At 27.3% G+C, this 12,689-nt stretch overlaps 1 protein-coding gene across 1 annotated transcript; it reads left to right on the top strand.

Moving 5' to 3' along the window:
* The first annotated feature begins 3,974 nt into the window (after window positions 1-3,974).
* Window positions 3,975-9,449, top strand: LOC112688380 (cap-specific mRNA (nucleoside-2'-O-)-methyltransferase 2-like). The gene is made up of 11 exons (XM_025561544.1): window positions 3,975-4,169; window positions 6,571-6,891; window positions 6,962-7,162; window positions 7,234-7,345; window positions 7,437-7,649; window positions 7,711-7,970; window positions 8,183-8,368; window positions 8,455-8,612; window positions 8,677-8,917; window positions 9,060-9,252; window positions 9,340-9,449. The coding sequence occupies exons 1-11, from the start codon at window positions 3,975-3,977 to the stop codon at window positions 9,447-9,449; spliced, it is 2,190 nt and encodes a 729-aa protein (XP_025417329.1).
* Window positions 9,450-12,689: the final 3,240 nt, after the last annotated feature.

Here is a 12,689-nt window from a genome sequence, read left to right as displayed (position 1 = left end):
TCTCTTTTGAATAATAAAATAATAATAATAATAATACATTAGTGGTTAATTGAGGTGAACAAGTGCCCCGGGGCAGTGTTCCCGCGAGCGAGCGAACGTTCGCGGACGCTACCGTCTGATGCTATTACTGCGGTATTATACACCATTATTACACCGTAGTTTATCCTGTACGCAGTAGCCTACCACGGAATACGGGTGCACCGAACGGAAGCAAACCGATGAGTCGAAATGATATTGGTTTCTAAAAGTGTCTTTGTGCACAGAACGTTTATTTTCGATTCCCGCGGAACCGGTGACCGAGTGTTTTCGTCTGTAATTTTGTGCGTCGGAACAGCCGCCGCTCACTGACGCGATCACTGCGTCCACGTTTACACCGTATTATGTGCAAGACGGTTGCGGCCAGCTATTACCGCAGAACCCGCGTTACGACCAACCCTACTCCGTTACGAAGTCACTGCGCGTGCACTTGGGCCACGACATGATATCCATATCATACCGTATCAATGCGTTGTACACCAAAGGCTTTCGACCCGACCGTTTGCGAGTTGAAATTTACGCTGAACACGAAAAATGTTGAATAGAAGTTGGGTGTCTTGACACCGCGCGTTCTATCGAATAATTATATAATACGTTTATGGCATTATGAAAATTAACTGTTAACGATGGAAGAGAAATTCAATACATAATATGGATAATAATGATCGGGTAATCGTGTGTCCCACATATCGTAATGCAAATGCATTACACCATCCATAATGACACGATAAACATTGTATACATTTCCCATAGATCGAGTGTTGAAAAATGAATCAAACTCTTACTACGGATTTGATGAGTTTTCATAGGGTAGAAAAAAAACGACGCTATACATTTGTGCAAAACAGTAAATTTTAATATTATGATCCATACACGGAGATAGCCGTTCTGCGCTGTACAGCACGTGCTGCACTTGGAATCGTAATCACTTCATTACCGATGTGACTGCTGTATGATTTGTTTATGAATTATAACATATTTTTCGTTCGTCGTTATGTTTGTTTCGCCATTTCGTTTGGCCGATTTTTTGCCACCTTGCCAATACGTTTCGTACGCCACAGAAACGTCCGGGACGATATGGGCCGTGGATAATGGAACGCGTGTACAACGAAATATTTTTAATTTGTAAGAACGTGTTCAGAAACGTATCGGAACTATTTTAAACCGATCGTCGTCTATTCCCATTACACCTAGAATATATTATTTACACATACTTTTTTTTACTTCCACGCAATGTAAGTACATCAATTAACATCTATTGTATTCCGCAAAACTGTGGGTCTCTCGTAAGGATCTTACTTATCTTACTTATTTTTATTTTACTCATCTTAACTCACCCAATTCAAAACGAAGACGTAAATAAAATAAAAAAAACAGCTTAATATTACAATTGATTTATGTTAATACGTCAGTGCTATAATGATATTTTTTAGTTTTAATAACAAACGTTTGTATTTACGTGTATGCATAGGCGTGCGCAGACTTTGTCCGCTGGGGGGGCCCCTTAAAAAAGTGAACCAAAGATTCTTGTACTAAAGACTACTAGTATAATTAAATATTTTAAATTTTATAAATTATTTATTTAATTCAATATGCAAATATAAAAATAAATACTATTTAAACTTACGCAATTTATATCTAAGAAATCCTTATTTACATATTATTATACTATTTACAACTCCATCCTTTTGTCCACGGGGGTATTGAATGTATCAATTAAATCTTCAATTTTTATATTATATGCAAGTTCTGATTAGTCTGATTAATAACTAATAACTTTATTACATTTATTCACAGATATCAATTCTATACTAAAAGATTAAAACGGGCTTCACATGTTAAATGTAAAAATGTTCGCTATCTTGTATAATATAGATATACATTTATTAAAGAAAAAGCCAGAGTCCGCAGGGGGGGCCGCGGCCCACCCAGCCACCCCGTGCGCACGCCTATGCGTGTATGCATTGCACACACACGATGTGTTGAAAAATTATACGGGTCACGGTATCACTTTAGGGACTCGTAATAGTTAGTACCTACGTCGGTTTTAAAGATTTTTGCTCGGACGAAGTAGTTCAAGTGGTATACGAAAAATATCATTAAACAACACAGTAAAGAGCAGTTAGTTCGAGCAGTCTCTATGAAATTTTTAATATTCTTCAGTGTAATTGTTCTACATTACTACCGTAAAATTTACCGCAAGTCCGGCCACGATATGATTCGTTAATCAATTCGCTGGAAATATTGCACACCTATGTATTTATACAAGTGCACCTGTCTTGTAGATTCTTTATTCGTTGTGGCGTGCGGTGAACCAATTTTAAACGTTAGTCATTCATCAACAGATATACTATAAATCACACACAGACACACGAACACATATAAAACATAATTAGTACGAGATAAAACTCCACAACGCATCTGTATAATACAGTGTTGTCCAATATTAATACGACGATGACGTGATTTGTGATTAATTTTTCGAACGCGGGGAAGAGGGGTAAATGTAAAATTTGCTCATTAATCCAACTACTAGAGAGTCATCTCCCTTCATCCATCATGCGTCCACGTCGTCGGTATTTGGATATTGTGTTTATATATATTTGCGAAGGTGATAGTTTTAGGTTCACACGTCAGTTCATTAATGCGATTTTAATTATTGTAAATATTTCATCGGAAAAAAAATCTCTAGGCGAGGGCTATATGACACCTACAGCAAAAATGTTGCTCCACTGTCTGCGATTACGATAGCGACGGAACCTACATTGGATATTCGAGTATATTTTAATATTAAACCCTAACACAGTGTGATGGACAAAAGCGGGAGCTATTTTTTTTTTTATTTTTTTTTGTTGCACATCAAAATGTTGCACTTCATAATGTTTTGCAACAAAACTTTGCAGTCAGTGCGTTTTCAACTTTACTCGTTTTCCCCGTGTTTTGGTTATAATATAAAATTTTACTATACGAAGGACGCGCAAAATTTTCCAACATAACACTATTTTATAATTTATTATAATAATAACATACACATTTCGTGAATGGGCAAATACAGCAAACAAATACATATTAAAAGTCTAGGTTTAAATAATTACATTTTAAAATGTATATTTATTTGTAGTTAACATCTCATAAACAAGATTATCACTATTATTACATTATAATTGAAGCATGTTTGTATAAATAGTAAAAATATATTGTTAACTAATAATAAATTTCCGAGACTTATCTTAATAAAAATAAAAAATAAATGTATTCTATTTTTTAATCAATCACATTTTAAACTTTTGTAAACAATAATATAATAATATTTGTATAATAACAAATTATATTTACATAATATGCTGAGTAATTTTTCAACGATATCCTAAGTACTGACATGAGATTCTCATAATTTTATTTAATTGTTAGTATTTGGCATCGACTCTTATAGTGTTTTACTTATTTGCATAAAAAATTTTATTTTAATTTTTTCGATCGGTTCATTTAAGACCTAATCTAAGATCAATCATTAAAAAAATAAATAAATCGTTCATATAATACTGGCTATCAACAATAAATTAAAATTTAGATTTTAACTAACAATAGTTCATACGAAATATTTATTAATCACATTAACAACGGAGTTGTTTGTATCTACACATATGATTTTTTCTAATACCTTCCGAGGAATTTAAAAGTTTCATTTGAACTTGAAAGTTTAAACTTTGTTACTTGCCAATTTTCTATTTGAATAATATAGCAAGTCAGTGTTCAGTCAGTTGTTGACTTGAACAACAGAGTTGTCAGTCATTGACAATAGTCAATTCATACATAATTGAGCTGATAGACAATCAAGTGAGAAAATTTAACCTTTTTCTATTATTTTTCCGGTTCATATAATGATATAGTAAAAAAATAAGTTCTGTATAGCAGGCAATAAATCCTACTTAATTAAAATGAATAAGTTTGAAGACCAATTTAACAATACCACATACGGATACTCAAAATATGACGCGATTAAAAACATGAAACAATACAACAGCAAATACCATGATGTGAATCAACTGTTTTTAAAACAGTTTACAATTCCAATGTCCAACAAATGGGTGCTACCAGAACAAAAAACCATGCTAAGTCGTAGCAAATGGGAGGTAAATAAACACGAATCATTGATTATACATACATATATATATATAATTACATTTTTCTCATCTCTTTAGATATAGAATATAATTAATGTAGACTTATCAAACCTCATTCTTGTGTCCAAACTCTGAGAATATGTTTACAGATAGTACAGTGTTTATCATTTCTATTTAGGGTTTTGAATTTTAAATATTTCACTCTTCTTGAAGTAATTCAATGAAATATTGAAAAATATTTTTTCTAATATATTGATTATACACAGAAAATATTGATAATGAAAAACTTATTAGTTATAATTTATATCAAGGTTAATGAACTAATATACTCGTATTATGATTTATGTTAATATTTTTAAATTAAGTTTGTTAATTGTAAAACTGCTTAAAATATGGTGTATTAGTATTAAGTTTATTGAATTATACATCGGTTATCACTTATTAGTTGGATTCTCATTGGTCATTTATTATTAATTTTATTCGTTATGTTTTTTGGAGGTATTGTGGCATTGATATTTTTCTTATTTTAGTTGTTATATATTTATAATGATTGTTGCATGTTGGAGTTACATCGTTTTTCGTTTTTATACCTATTTAATTATTATTATTTATCTATAATAAATTAATATGGGAAAAAAAAAGCACGATATTCATAAGTGTTTTTGTGATGAACATATAAAATAAGAAAGTAAGTCGTTCAAAAGAAAAATATATAATTTTGGTTCTTGGTCAACTTTCTCAAAAGGTACACGACAACAAAAACATATCTTACAAAAAAAAAAAAATCTTGGACACTATCAATAATTGTTATATTATTAAAATTTATTAATTTAATATGTTTATGTTTATCAAATGTCATATTTTTTTTTTTTTTTTTTTTTATTAATAATAGGTATTCATTCTTTTATCTTTTTTGTTAACGTATTTTTATTTCTATATTTTATTCAATATCAAAATATCTAGTATAAAATATCAACTATTAAATATTTTTTGATCTCATTTCTCGATGATCAGAGAGAAAAGAAATAAAGGATAAACTTAGTTTATTATTAATAATATTATTTTTGATTAATTATTTTATACTTGTATATTTTATTTATACTACTGAAAAATAGTTTTGGTATTATTTTATGAAAAAAATATATTTATACCAAATTACCGGGTTATTACTTGTTTCTTGTTTTCTCAAATTCTTCTGGTGTATATTTAGAAATAGGTCTAAAAAAAAATATCAAAATCTAAAACCCAATAATAATATACGGCTATTTTCAATCATTTCAATAGATTAAACAAAAAGTCGTTTAATATTTTTTACTACCACATTCGTTATATATAATTCTAGAAATAATAAAAATAACATATAGAACTTGCTTACAAAAATACTCACTTGCAAGATAATGAAACTAAAGTTTTAGATACAATATTTTTATTTTTGATTTTCATTGAAATTAAATATTTCAAGAAAATCAATTTCATTAAATTTTAAAACCCTATTTCTAATACATACTTATGTTGATTTGACCATTAACTATTAATTATTTATGTGAAAAATCTATGTGAATTCTAAATCTATTATCTATGTGAAAATAAACTCCCACTCGAAAGATCACATTTTGAAATATTAACGATTATCCAATTTAATGGCTATCAGCGGGACTAGAATTTGTATGCAATAACATGTTTTTTTTTGCGACTTCTAGTTATTGATTTTATCAGTAATGTCCACGAGATAAATGATGGTGTTTTTATTTTGCATGTTTTTGCATATTATTGCATATATTGAATAAAATAAATTTTATTGCATATTTCGATTATAAGAATGCGAAAAATTAATGTTTTATAGTATATTTCGTTATTAATATTAATATTTCGTATTTAATTCTAGCCCTGCTGATTAAAGCATAAAAATTGATTTTTTATTTAAACATAAATTTTATTTTATTTTATTTCTCAATTATATTATACTAAGACAAACGGCTAACCACTGATGTACCTATTTCAATAAATAAATAATTTTTTTGTTACAATATTTCTATGTTTATTTTATAAAAATGTAAATGCTTATTTTGGTAAATAAAATACATATCTTACAAATTTTTAATTGCATACAAATCTTAGCCCTGGCTATCAGCAATGATATTAGATTTTTAAAAGTCTATCTCATTTTATTTCATTTTATTGTTTGTTAAACGTAACTAGTGTTAAACTTTGAAAAACATTAAAAGAGAGATAGTGAATATATAAAAATAAACTATCCTCAAATACTGACCATTTTTGTCTTGGCGACTCATTAAGAATAATTAGTAGATGTATATATGAACTGAATGATTTAAAAATAGGATATCCCCTTCACAGTCAAACAATTGTGAAATAGAAATATATTAGAGTATTTTTTTTTTTTTTTTTTTAGTTACCAAATTTTGTCACGTTAAAGGAATCATTAAATTTCGTCAAAAGTAAACTTAATAATTTTAACTTGGCTAAATGGCACAAAAATACCAAACAAATGAATCCAGCTGATAAAGTTCTTTATAAAGTTAGAGAAGCTGGTCATCCTGAACTATTGACTACAGCTTGGTTAAAATTGTATGAGATATTGAATGATAATGATGTAATACCTCAACACAGTATTGATGATGGTAAGCTATACAGTGTTCACTTATGTGAAGCTCCAGGAGCATTTATTTCTGCTCTGAACCATTTTATTCGTAGCAGAAATATAAATGTCGAAGTAAGTAATTTTATTTAATTTTTTTTTTTAATTTTTCATTGACTGACTGTTTTTATTTATTTTTTTTAAGTGGGATTGGGTTGGTGTTACATTGAATCCATATCATGAAGGAAATAGTGATTCCGAAATGATTGATGATGATAGAATCATATTGCATACAATAAAACATTGGTTTTTTGGTCAGGATCAAACAGGCGATATTTTTCAAAAAGATTTCTATAAGGATCTTTGCACTCATGTCGAAATTCGTTTTGGCAAAAAAGCAAGTTTGGTAAGAAAAAAATTATCCATTAGTTAAAATAGTTAATTTTTTAATTATAATGTAATTTATATAATATTCAGGTAACAGCTGATGGTAGTATTGATTGTCAAGATAATCCGAATGATCAGGAAAATATAGTCAATCGTTTGCAGTTGGTAGAAACAATGGTTGCCTTAATGATACTTGAAAAAGGTATTATTAAAACATTTATTGGTTTTAATCTTACAGTTTTATAATAATATTTTAATAATTACATTTTTACTAATTTAAATTATTATTATAGGAGGAACATTTATTTTGAAAATGTTCACTATGTTTGAGTGTAATACGTTATGTCGAATGTATTTGTTATGTTGTGCTTTTTATTCGGTACAAATAAAAAAACCAGTAACAAGTAAACAAGGGAATTCTGAGATATATATTGTCTGTCGTGGTTTTAAGGGATTAAAATACGTAGAACCTTTGTTAAATAAATTTTTTTCAATTTCTAATCGTAGTAAGTTTTTACCAAAAATTATATTATCATAGTCTATAACAATTTTATATTATAATTTTAGCCTTGTCTGATAACTGTTTGTTTCCATTGGAAGAGTTACCTAAAGATTTTCTTCTATCCGTGTATAAATGTTCAAAGTATTTTAGTGAACTACAAATCCAAATTATTGAGAATAATATAAAACGTTTTTTGCAAAAAACTGAAAATGATATTAAATCATTATCAGAATTACAACATTGTGTTGCTATAACATATGTCGATAAATTTCAAATAAAACCAATTGACCGTTCCCAGGAAATTGTTGGATTAAATAAACTTCAAGTATGATTTATAATTTTTTTTTTTTTTTGTATTCTGCCATTTATTTTTTACCCATTTGTCTAAAATATCTTGTACATTACCTACTTGGAGCTTAATTTCAAAATAAATAAATAAATAAATAAATAAATAATATATTTTAATTAAATGTTGAATAAAAATTAAAATTATGTAAGTATTATGATTAACCTCAAATTATTTATTATTGAAAATAGGCCATTCAGTTAAATCTACCAAATGTTTCAACAAAAAAGTCAGTAATGGATTATTCATTTAATGTAAAACTGCGTAAAATGAAATGCCGAGATTCAGCTGAAGCTAAATTACTTGAATATCAAGTGGATAGTTTCAATAGATTTTCATGGATTTATGATAAAGAAGTTATATGGTTTACTAAAGAAGTGAGTAGAATTATGAAAATAATTTTATAAAACATAATACTAAATTTTAGTTTGTCATTTTGTTTTTTGTTTTGCTTTTGATATAGGATGCTAAAATTGATTTATCTAATTTGAATGTGCAAATGGGTAAGCCCGTCTCTATCATTCGTAGCTCAAAATTTTGTGCAAATGAACTTATTGGTTATAGCAATCGAGCAAGATCATCATTTAATATTCCTAGAGAATACCCTACTGAGCGTAAAGAGTAAGTTTTTAATTTTTAAATTGTATAATTTTATTTTTAATTTTATTTCTCTGATGTATTACAGATATTTTCGGCTTAAAATTCCACGACAAACAGTCCATGGTCGATTGATTGTTTGTGATGTAACATCGATTTATACCAATGATTGTATAAATAATAGTAAAAAACAATTAGATTCTCTGACTTCAATATTAGAATCATTGAAAAAACTTGAAGCGTCTGACAGTTTTTTATTAATTGGTTATCCATTGCTTTCTCAAGTTAATGTTGGCATTTTCTATGTATTTGTTAATATTTTTCTTAAGGTAATTAAAATTAATTATTTTATAATTTATAATTATGATCATTACATTTTTTATTGCTATGTTTTCCATGTTATATTTGCAATATGATAATTTATATATTATGGTTGATCAATATTATATATAATATAACATTATGTTTTAGACTGGTGTATTCAAACCTGACAAAATGGGTCATGCTTTTGTGTTTTGTACAAAAATCGATGACAAATGTATTGATGATTTAATATCAATTTTGTATTATGTGAAAACTCATATTAAGAATCTAAGTATTACGGAAATTAATGAAAAGCAGGGAAAATCCTTACTTTCCTTCTTTCCGATTGATAAACTAATGTGTAAGTTAATTTTTTTTTGATTTATACTGGATTATTGAAATTTAATTATTTAAAATTTGCTAATTCAATTATAAATATATGTTTCAGATGAATCAATTTATAAAGCAATTGTTGTTGTAAATTGTTTACTTATTATCAATGAAGTGAAAAATATTGTTTCCTCTTATGTGCCAGAAAATATTTATTATTATTCTTAATATTATAAAGAATATTATAAATATATAAAATATATAATTATTTATTATTCTAATTATTATTAATATTTTCAAAAAAATTCAAAAAACGATGGTTGGAAGAATGATTTAGATTTTGTCGGTTATTAGTTGAATTTTTATTTTTTACAAAAGAAGCTGAATTCATGGAAAAATATAACTTGTATACCAATAAAAAATTGAATTTATTTACATTTAATTGTTTTGTTTATATTACATACAATAACAGTTTGAAATATTAATTTTATAGTTAGCTAATACTTGTATGTTAATTTTATTAAGCTTAATATTAAGATAATGACGTATTAGGTATGTATTTTTAATACTATATAGAAGTATTTATAACAATTTGGAATTTTATTTTAATGTAAGAGAATATATTTTTATAAAATATTTTATATTTATATTTTCCTTAATAGCTATAAAAAAGATTCTTCGGAAATGAAACAATTTTAGTTAAACAACTTTAATTTTACCACTGGATCATAAGGTCCAGCTCAATAATTTCATTAAAATTTAATTAATGATCTTGGTAGAAACCACATAAAATTAAGGAAATTAATTTTCTGATTAAATGTTTATCGAAAAAAAGAAATAATACCTAGTAGAATGTCTAATGGTTGGCCTTGATTAAAATTTAAAACACTTGTCAATAAACAGCCTAACAATTAAATGTCATAATTTACTTCCAATTATATTTTTTTTAATTTTTTATTTACTAGACCAAATTATACCAACATTTAATGTTCATCATTGTGAAAAAAAAAGATTTTCAGTTTTTCACAAAATAATAATTATAGTCATCGTCTAAAATATAGTGTTAGTATAATAGTATGTATCAAATTGAGATAAAGCGCTATCCTGTCGACCAGTGATTAATAAATTACGACACAACGGTGGTGAGAACTACCCAACTAGACTTACAGAATACGGCTGTTGAAACGACCAACATGAAATATCAACTTTTGATATAACAAAGCATCAAGTTTAACACACTTGTATCGAATGGACAGTTAACAACTACAATCAATATCGTATTAACTGGCGTTTATTATTCATTTTCCAATGACAAATGTCACTAGAATGCTCATATTAAGAAAATACATATAGAAAATCCTCATATTTTTTCAGTTAACACAAAATGAATCATAGTTTATTTATGCAAAACGTTTGAATACAACGCCGTCGCAGCATTGTAGGAAATAACTAAAGATTATAATAATCATCCTAATAGTCGTATATAAATTATTGTGATTATATTAGGTAAAAACATATGTGTGCTCTGGAACAAAACATGAAACCAGCTATTGTGATTAATTTTGCTAAAATTGTCGCACGCGACCTTTTATGGAAAGGAATTAGCAATAACTCATTTTCAATCTTTACTTCGTCATTATAGTGGTACGACATACTCAGACTGACACTTACTCACTGTACTCGACATAAAACTATACCAACCGTCTTATACGCTTTGACGTTCCGATTTCAACCTGACGTTGCTGGTCCTACGACCTGTCACCACGAGATTTGTGTAGGAAGCCTTCAATCGTCAACACACCCGTAAGTTAACATAATTTCTCATGATATTTTCTTAAAGAAATACTTTGGTAAGTACAGGTAATTTATTTGTATCGTACAAGTCTTGTATTATTCATTCTCATTATCATACAGTAAAAATGCAAAACAGTAGTATATATTGTATCTTTGTATTGCAACGGTATTATATTTTGCACGTGACATATTAAGTATACGTAGAGTTTTCCAAACTGAATTAACAACGTTTACATTCGAATACTGTAATGTAATCAAAGTTAAATTGATGAAGTAAAAATAAATTTGTTTTATCCTATAGATTTTAAACGATTACAGAGTAACGAAAAATACAAAAATTCGAATGTATTTATGTAAATACTAAATCTACGTCGGTAATAGACGGCACGTGTCGAATAGAAACGCGGGTATTTGTATTGAATTATGCCAACTACGTAACATACGTTTTACAACAGATAAACACGCGTTGTCCGAGTTAAACGTTTAAGATACGTAGTCATATGTGTCGCTTTGTTTGTTCTCACTTTGTTGATCATAAATCATATTTTAAGTCATAGCACTATGAAAGTAGTTAAAAAAAAAAAGTTTTTTTAAACAATATTTATAAATTTTACTATTTCTACTTTTTAACGATTTTTATTATAATCGTCTAGATTTTAAATACCTAGAATTATTAACTGTTAAAAGTATTGTGCCATGAAAATGCTTCGTAATATTTCGCAAATTAGAGTGTCATATTTAATAAAATTAGTAGCAGAAGTTACATTGTTTGCACAAATAATCTCGAACAAATCACACGGTCCCTTTTTTTAATAAACAGAAACGATATATTTGTATATTATTAATATTTTTATAGTTTAAATTGAATAGTTCAATACACTTTTTTTTATGTTTGAATAACTTTTTTATCGATCTTCTATAGTTCAATTTAAACTTTAAAAAGTGACTAAAACTCAAGCGTTCATTCTGTAATTTTTTTTACAAATGTTATACTCGATCACGTTTATCAAAAGTTATTTAATGTTTTGTTTAGATTGAAATATATCGGATTTTAGACCCTTCAAATAAAAATGATTAAAAATCAATAATTGTAGTGGAAGAATTTACTGTTAATTATACTGCAATTTCTCATATTGTTAACCAGTCCAAAAACTGTAAACAAGAGGTTTATTGGTATTCTCCGTTTTCTCAAATAAATATCGAATTTACTAAATATTTAATTAAATAACTCTTATATTTTTTGAAAGCTTGATATATTATTTTTTTTATGAAAATTTATCGTAAGTTCTATTTCATAAGACATATTTATCAACGATATTGTGCGTTCGCGTTTCATTATATTATCTAATACCTGAATAATATCTCTTAAAGACTTCAAAACCCGGAACGCGTCAAGTTTTTTACACGAAATCGATAGGCACTACACAATATATTATGTTATAACGAAACATATCCGTATTTTGAAAATTTTGTATGGATATTAAACTGAGTTGTATGGCTACATGAACATTCCAATACAACCTATTAATTATTATTCATTACCATTTTAGGTACATTTCAGTTTATTTCAATAATAGTGTAATGCATAAATTATATTATTGTTACATAAATGTGTTATGTTCAAGCTAAACTTGCTTGAAAAGTTATTGCGAATGGTAATCACGTGAGATAAAA

This window comes from Sipha flava, unplaced genomic scaffold (assembly GCF_003268045.1).
Source record: "Sipha flava isolate LNK unplaced genomic scaffold, YSA_version1 38_pilon_pilon, whole genome shotgun sequence".
NCBI lineage: Eukaryota > Metazoa > Arthropoda > Insecta > Hemiptera > Aphididae > Sipha > Sipha flava.
The sequence above is the reverse complement of the archived record's forward strand: the minus strand, read 5'-3'. Positions and strand labels throughout refer to the sequence as shown.

Coding starts and splice junctions, on each gene's coding strand:
- LOC112688380 (XM_025561544.1), top strand. CDS start 3,975: ATGAATAAGTTTGAAGACCAATTTAACAATACCACATACGGATACTCA. Junction 7,163..7,233: donor TTGGCAAAAAAGCAAGTTTG/GTAAGAAAAAAA, acceptor TATAATATTCAG/GTAACAGCTGATGGTAGTAT. Junction 8,918..9,059: donor TTGTTAATATTTTTCTTAAG/GTAATTAAAATT, acceptor ATTATGTTTTAG/ACTGGTGTATTCAAACCTGA.